Here is an 8,987-nt window from a genome sequence, read left to right as displayed (position 1 = left end):
ATTCATAAAGACAGCCACTTGCTTTGTTTCTGAATGAATCAGCTGTTTGAACAAATCAAGTGAGCCAGTGATTCAGTGACTCGTTCATAAAAAAGTCACTTGCTTTGTCTCTGAACAAATCAGCCGTTTAAATGAATCAAGTGAGCCAATGATTCAGAGACTCATTCATAAAGACAGCCACTTGCTTTGTTTCTGAATGAATCAGCCGTTTAAACGAATCAAGTGAGCCAACGATTCAGAGACACATTCATAAAGACAGTCATTTGCTTTGTTTCTAAATGAATCAGCCATTTGGATGAATTGGTTAAAAGAATGATTCAGTGACTCACTCATTAAGACAGTGATTTGCTGAATCAAAATATTTCTTTCTAAAGCTCCTTTTTGTAAATGTCTATTCAACGTTTTTCTCATTTAACACAATAATGACTTCAAATGATATTTTGGGGTTAATTTCTCAACCCAAATTGATGTGCAAATACTTTGTGATCGATTACTTGGCACATCATAGAATTGATTAAACATTTAAATCACTTGACAGCAATAAAACGAAAAGCATCAGTGATTCCCAGCATGCACGAGATGTGGATGAAGACGTTCGAGGACTGAGATCCGCTCGTGTTGAACGGTCAGGGACGGTGGGATCTGACGACAGCAGCGCTGCTGAAGGCCGATGAGGAGCAGCAGCTGTGTTGGATTGCGCTGCGGTTTCACAGCTCCAGCACGTGTGTGTCGTCTGTTCCAGTAAAATCCCACAGCGTTCCTGAACCAGCGCTGGAACTCACACACTCGCTCCCAGAGCAGGAGCTGAAGATCCAGAAGCCACGCAAAGCTCCACGCAGCTCCAGAGTCCTCCAAAACACACCGGCTTTACTGCAGGACAGTATTCCTGGAGCTCAGCCTGCGCTCGCAACCGTAGGGTCATGGTTCGATTCCCAGGGATTGCATTGACATATGAAATGTATATATTTAATGCAATGTAGGTCACTTTGGATAAAAGAATCTGCCAAATGCATGAATGTAAATTATATTTACATATAGATATTTAAGTGAGTTTGTGGAGCTGTAACACTAAAAATATTGTAACACTAATTGTGGTGCAGTAACAAAAAAAATTAATTAAAATAAATTAAACCTAATTAGTAATAAAAATATTATCGGCCGATATGAGCCCGATATATCGGCGAATATGCCGCCGATATTAAATTTTATTTTTAGTTTTCATTACAATTTTTGGTAATATTTTTGTAATTCTTTTATTGTGTTAGAGCCATTTTCAAAATATTACTAATTAGGTTTATTTTATTTTTATTTCAGTTTTTAGTTTAGTTTTTATTTATTTTCAGCCAGTAATTTTAGTGTTTCATCTAATATTTAAATTTGATATATATTGTTTATTTCAGCTTAGGTGTAACACGAAATTAAATTGTTAAATAATTTAATATTTATATATTGTTTATTTCAGCCTAGTTGTAACACTAAATTAAATTGTTAAATAATTTAATATTTATATATTGTTTATTTCAGCTTAGGCGTAACAAGAAATTAAATTGTTAAATAATTTAATATTTATATATTGTTTTATTTCAGCTTAGGCGTAACAAGAAATTAAATTGTTAAATAATTTAATATTTATATATTGTTTTATTTCAGCTTAGGCGTAACACGAAATTTAATCGTCACATGATTTGCTTCATATGCCATTTTGTCCTCAAAATGAACTCAGAAATGTATTTGGCAGACACTTTTATCCAAAATGACTTTTTAGTATTTTAATATTATTTATAAACTATGATAGTTTTGATTAATATTCTGAAATAACTTTTTCTTGTGTGTTTTGTCTTTTTTAATATTACTAATAAGGTTTAATTTATTTATATTTCAGCTTTAGTTTTAGTTTTTATTTATTTAGCGTGAGCAATCGTAATGCTTCAACTTAAACTTCGTTCAGTGCAAGTAAATTAAAATAAAACTGTAACACTAAATAAAATTGTCATATGGTTTGCATCACATGAAAACAGCAAAGAAGGACGATTTTTCTATATTTATGCATTTACATTTACATTACATTTATGCATTTGGCAGACGCTTTTATACGGTGTGGCTTAGATTCAGTATTATTTATATACTATTATAGTTTTTATTAGTATTTTGAATTAGCTTTTATTTTGATATTTTCTTTTCGCAATGACGTTTGTGTTTTGGTCGTTTTTAATATTATCATTAAGGTTTCATTTATTATTTCAGTTTTATTTTTGCTTTTAATCTAATATTTACATTTCAGCTTTATTTCAATTAACAGTTGTCTTTAACAGTTTTAGTTTTAGTAAATGAAAAAAAAACCCATGCATTCCTGCACAACGTCACAGAAATCACGTGCTTCACAGACGTCCCGCTCTCGATGAGCTCAAGAACGAAATCAAAAGAAACAAACGCCGTTCTGGCTTCATACTTTAAATTAGCGAGACAAAATCATGTGTAAATCACAAAATAAAAATGCATTGCATATGTGGGTTGTTTTGACACAACAGTAACACTTTACTTAAAGCCTTCACATATAATGCATTCCAAAAGTATTTTAATGCATTAATGAAGCATGATAATAATACTCATCTATTCATTGTCACACCTTCAGAAGGTAAACTGCATTAAAACACAACAAACGGATATTATAATGCATCTTAAATTTGGTTACGATTAGTTATAATGCATTACAATGTGCATTATGAATACCTTACAATGCATTATAAATACAGGCTTTAAGTGACGTGTTCCTGGTATTCGGAGTTGCATCGGGCTTCATCTCTGGGTCAAGGAGAAAGACGAGGAGGCTACAGGAACATCTGAGAGCCATCGACAGAGCAGCGTTAATGGTTTCCAGCATCGCTGATCGTCATCTTCTAACAGAGAGAAACAATTACGCTCCTGACACCAGCGACGGCTCTCTGATTGCCTTTGGATTTCAATAAAAGGCTTTACGGCTTTCTGCAAACCAGGGGGAAGCTGTAAATCAATACAGACGAAGCGTAAAGCCTGCTTCAGTCTGCGCTTCTGTGTTACTGTAGTATTACGCACATACTCTTACAGCTTCAGTTTATACATGCAATCTGATTAGATTTTTAGATTTCCTGTTTTCACTTTAACTACATTTTAGTACTTGTGTTGTGTGGTTTTATGTGTATTTATATTTTATAATTCTTTATATTGATTGATTTTTTATGTTTTTTTTTTTATTAGTTTTAGTTATTTTAGTACTTACAGTTTAGGTTTTGTTAATATTTTGAATTAGATTTTCTTTTCTTTTTTTCTTTTAATTTTAGTTGTTGTTTTTTTTTTGTTGTCATTTATATTTATAGTTTTTAATTTTTTTCCCGATATATTTGTATTCATTTTTATTTATTCGTTTGAATTATTTTAGTAGTTCAAGTTAAAAAAAAAACTAATTCTATGTTATTTTGGTTATCCATACAAAAAAGTTATTATTAATGTTTTGAATTACATTACATTTATGCAGTTGTTTTATGCTTTTATCCAAAGTGACTCTTTAGTATTTTAGTATCATTTATATACTATTATAATTTGTATTAATATTGAATAAGCAGTTATTTTACATTTTCAGTTTTAATTTCAATTTATTGTTCATGTTTTTTTTTTACTAATTTGTTTTAGTTTTAGTTATTTCCAGTTAGTACGCTCTAAAAAGAAAAAGCTGGGTTATATTTGAACCCAAATGCTGGGTTCAGCTTGTTGGGTCATTTTAATGTTTTTTACCCAGGTGCTGGGTAGTTTTCTGTAACTAAGTTGGGTTTAATGTAATTTGATGTTAATATACGTTCTCTAATCGCAGTACTGTTTGTTTATGGGCAGGTTGTAGAGTTCCCCCGCGAACAGCAGCCCTTCACCGGCTCAGGTTTCAGTAAAAAAGCGATTACAGAGAACGGTTGAATACACTTAAATTAAAATGCTACTTTTAAATGCTACATTTCTTTATTTCTAAAGTGCTTGTTGAATGAGTTTAAATGTATGTAATATTGTAAACTTTGCTGTATTCACCCAATAAATTCAATTTGTCTTGTATTTTGTTGCTTAATAATACATGTTCATCTTTTGATTATTTCTGTTGCCTCTAGTAATTCTGTGTGTGATTTTTAATTTCCAGCCCATTGTAAACCAGCAATATAATAACTTTTAAACAATAGTTGAGTTAAATAAAACAACCCAGATATGGTGGATCAAAACATTTAACCCAACCAGCTGCGTCAAAATAACCAAATAACCCAAGTTAGGTTTTAGTTTTAGTATGCATTTATATTACATTATTTTGAATGAGCTTTTATTATTATATTTTCAGGTTTCAATTAAATTTTACTTTACTTTTAAATTTTATTAAACTAGAGCCTGACCGATATATCGTTTTGCTGATATTATCGGCCGATATGAGCCTGTCGCCGATATATCGGTATCGGTGGATATGCCGCCGATATTCAAATTTTTTTTACAGAACATATAAAGCAGATAAAATGCTTGAAATGGTGTAATTACTTAGTTTGTCCAGCAGAGCGCGCTCCATTGTTTGATACTGGCGACCTGGATGAAAAGCTTTAAAGCTTAAGTCAATGGAAAACCATTGAAACTTTGAACGGCCATATCTCTGTAAGGGCGTGGCGAATATGTCGCGTACAAATATGTCGCTTTGTTTCATAATTACAGTGTATAAGTTTTTCTTTATTTACCCTCAAAAAATGGAAGTGAAATCTGACAACATGCCCCGTAGGTGGAACACATTGTAACATCTGAGGGGCACGTTGTAACTTGACCATATGACAGCTTAAAATCTTATCTGATCCAATGAAAAAAATATACAAGACAAATAAAAATATTTTGTTAATAAAAAAAAAATAATTATATATATATATATATATATATATATATATATATATATATATATATATATATATATATATATATATATATATATATATAAATAGTGTAAATGTCATAGAATAGCACATTGTAACGTAGTGTTACAGCGTGCCCCATCTGCGCAACTGGAATTTAAAACTGGTTAGTGTCTTCTGCTAGTAATCAAAGCATTAAAAAACTATCTGAACTGATAAATAACAGATTAGAGATTAAAATAATAGCAGATTTGTCTCATTTTAAATTAATAATAAAATATAATAAATAATAAAAACTGAGATAAAAAATGTACTTAAGCCAGAATTTAAATGTTACTATGGTAAAATAATATTCAAACCACGTGTGTTACAACTAACACCCCGTTACTTTGTGCATCGCGCTCCCCTATATTATATTATGTCACACTTCACACTTCTCTAGTAAGTTTCGTCTGTGTGTGTGAAGACCGTAGCGCAAATCTGTGAATGAATGTTCCGAAGTGAAATAAACTTCAATGGAATAAAGTTGAATGGAATTGAATTGAATTAAAGTTGAATAAACTTCAATTTTACTGTTCAGTGCACTGATGTCAGACTCATTTTGGATAATAAAGCTTATTGTTAAATTGTTAAATGCCCTTACATATCTCTATCACCATTATAAGTGTTTGATCACCACATTTGAGAGATCATTGCAAAAAACGTGTTTATGTATATATATTCTGTTTATGTATATACTGTATTATATATATAGTACCAGTCAAATGTTTGGACACATGAATGGGAAAGTGTCCAAACTTTTGACTGGTACTATAATATACACAAAGAATATCGGCCGATATATCGGTATATCCGGATTTTTTTTACCCCCTAATATCGGTATCGGCCCCAAAAAACCCATATCGGTCAGGCTCTAATAAAAACACTTTACATAAAACCTAAATGAGAAAAAAAAATTTTGTAGCCTTAAATATCAAGTGCTTATAACTTTAAAAACTCTTAACCCAACCATGACTTTTCTCTCTTTCTGACGATGTACAGATCTGTATGACTCAATGGGGTCCAAAGCAACAGCATTAGACTTTCATTGTGTGGATAAATGAAGCCACACAGGTTTGAAGGACATGAGGGTGAGTTGATGATGGCAGGGTGATGGTTTATGTGTGGCTGGTGGGGTTTGTACCTTTATAGGGGTTCTTGGGGATCTGGCAGGTGTGACCGCATCCATTCGGACAGCACTTCTTCAGTGCCGTGCACTCGGCGTCTGTTTCGCAGCTCTCCACGCATGCGGCGGCGAATCCGCTCGCTCGCTCCGGCGCAGGACAGTCCCCCGGCTTCAGCGTCTGAACGGAGCGCAGGAACTCGCAGCTCGTCAAGCACTCGTAATGCTTCTTCGGGAACTGAGTCTGAAAGCAGGAGCGAACGCGAGACGCTGACCTCAGCTCTGACAGGTTTAATGTGCTGTTTGCGTCTCAAGAGTTTCCGTACCTCACACAAGTCCTGACACTGGTTCTCCTTCAGGTCCCATGATGCCCTGCATGGCTCCAGACACTGAACACGAGAAAAGAAGAGAGAAGGGCTTCAGCTCGTCGAATATCACAGAAATTAAAGCTTGAGCTCGACAAACGCTCCTCTAAAGCGTGAGGGAGGTCCTCTGAAACGTCAGGGTGTTCTTGGAACTACAGGGGTTTGTAACAATTCATTAAATAATAAAAAGGGGGGGAAATAAAAACTAATTCAAATAAACCACTTACTAATGATTAATTAAATCATAAAAATGTAAAATTAAACAATAAATCAAAGATCTTCAGGGTTTTCCAAACTTGGAACACCGTACCTCACACAAGTCCTGACACTGGTTCTCCTTCAGGTCCCATGATGCCCTGCATGGCTCCAGACACTGAACACGAGAAAAGAAGAGAGAAGGGCTTCAGCTCGTCGAATATCACAGAAATTAAAGCTTGAGCTCGACAAACGCTCCTCTAAAGCGTGAGGGAGGTCCTCTGAAACGTCAGGGTGTTCTTGGAACTACAGGGGTTTGTAACAATTCATTAAATAATAAAAAGGGGGGGAAATAAAAACTCATTCAAATAAACCACTTACTAATGATTAATTAAATCATAAAAATGTAAAATTAAACAATAAATCAAAGATCTTCAGGGTTTTCCAAACTTGGAACTACAAGGGATTTATTTAAATAATAATATAAAACAATAATAATAAAACATTTAAATAAACCACTTAGTAATGATGAATTAAATCATAAAAATTTCAAATTAAACAAATAATTTGAAAATAAAAGCAATCAAAATAAAACACTCAGTAATAATCAATGATATTATAAAAACGTAAAATAAATCATTTTAAAATAAAACAATAAAAACACTTACTATCAATTAAATGATAAAACATTAACATTAAACAACTAATTTTAAAACAATAAAAAAAACACTTGCTACAAATTAATTAAATCATAAAAATATACAATTAAACAAATAATCTAAAATAAAAGCAATCAAAATAAAACACTTACTAATAAGCAATTAAATCGTAAAATGTAAAATAAAATAAATAACTAAAACAAAACAATAAAAACACTTACTATTAATTAATTAAATTATAAAATATAAAATTAAAATAAAGTATTTAATTAAATAATAATTAATTAAACATTAAAAAAATTAAATTAAACTAATATTTTTAAAACATAAATAACAAAAATAAAACACTGATTAATTAAATTATAAAAACGTAAAATCAAACAAAACATTTTCAAATAAAAGCAATCAAAATAAAGCACTTACTAATAATTAATTAAATCGCAAAATTAAAAAAAAAATTTTTTTAATAAAACAATTAAATCACTTACTATTAATTAATTAAATTATCAAATGTCAAATTAAAATAATTAATTAATTAAATAATAAAAATGAAACTCATATTTTTAAAATAATAAAAGTAAAATACTTACTGATTAATTATAAAAACGTAAAAATCAAACAAAACATTTTAAAATAAAAGCAATCAAAAAAGCCACTTACTAAAGATAAAATATTTGATTTGTTTACGCACATGTCAATGTGACCGTTATCCCACATCAGAGAACTGTAAACATGTGAAGGTGTTGTTAAATTACGGAGTCAACACTGAGCAAATATACTGAGTACATCTTGCATGTCAAAATAATTAATAAAATTGACGGATGTAGCTTGAACGTCCGAGGATCTTTCTCCACATGATTCAGTCTCATTATCAGCCGGTTATTAAACACGAAGTGCACCCAGACAGCTGATCAAGTGCTCCATTATCTTCTCTTTAGAAATATAATGCATGATCATACAGGCTATTGTAATGCAGCTTTTTATGATGTTTGACAGCAGAAATAACTCTCATTTGTGTCTAAACCACAGAAGTGTGAGTGAATGATACTGAAACCCAGTATATTCATCAGTACAGAGCAGAGACTGTGTCAGAATCACATATGCGTCCATCAGTGAGCCGCTGATCTCGACCCAAACCACACGAGCAGAGCCAAACCAAAGACACCGAGAGCACTTGAGCTCCAATCCACTCATGCATCAGTCACACAAACACAAATTAATTCATTGCACTGAAAAAAAAAATGATTTTTTTTAAGGTAAGTGGTTGCAATCAGTTTATTTTAGCCACATTTAAATAAACAAATTTAACTGAAAGTTAGTCAACTAAATTTGTTTATTTAAATGCAGCTAAAATAAACTGATTGCAACCACTTACCTTAAAAAAAATTTGTATAATTTTTTTTCAGTTTACTTAATTAAATCATAAACATTTAAAATTAAACAAATAACTAAAGCATACAAATGTATCAAATAAAAGAAATAACAAAAGAAATAATAATAATAAAATGCATACTTTTAAAATAAAACAAAAAAACACTTACTATTAATTAAATGGTTAAAAATGTAAAATTAAAATAATGTTAAAATAAAAACAAATTAAAATAAACACACACACACACACACACATGCTCACACACACACACACACACACACACGCTCACACACACACACGCACACTCCCTCACACTCACTCACACTCACACACACACAC

General features: G+C 31.5%; 1 protein-coding gene across 1 annotated transcript in view; it reads right to left on the bottom strand.

Moving 5' to 3' along the window:
• Window positions 1-8,987, bottom strand: part of LOC107570541 (anosmin-1-like) — a 50,999-nt gene that overhangs the window by 10,414 nt on the left and 31,598 nt on the right. Inside the window, exons 2-4 of the mRNA XM_016256769.1 lie at window positions 6,733-6,795; window positions 6,384-6,446; window positions 6,079-6,301 (exon numbers count right to left, since the gene is read on the bottom strand). Of these exons, the coding sequence (XP_016112255.1) occupies window positions 6,079-6,301; window positions 6,384-6,446; window positions 6,733-6,795 (349 nt within the window). The remainder of the gene's footprint in view (window positions 1-6,078; window positions 6,302-6,383; window positions 6,447-6,732; window positions 6,796-8,987) is intronic.

The sequence above is a fragment of the Sinocyclocheilus grahami genome, unplaced genomic scaffold, assembly GCF_001515645.1.
Source record: "Sinocyclocheilus grahami isolate Dianchi unplaced genomic scaffold, SAMN03320097.WGS_v1.1 scaffold1473.1, whole genome shotgun sequence".
NCBI classification, from domain to species: domain Eukaryota; kingdom Metazoa; phylum Chordata; class Actinopteri; order Cypriniformes; family Cyprinidae; genus Sinocyclocheilus; species Sinocyclocheilus grahami.
The sequence above is the reverse complement of the archived record's forward strand: the minus strand, read 5'-3'. Positions and strand labels throughout refer to the sequence as shown.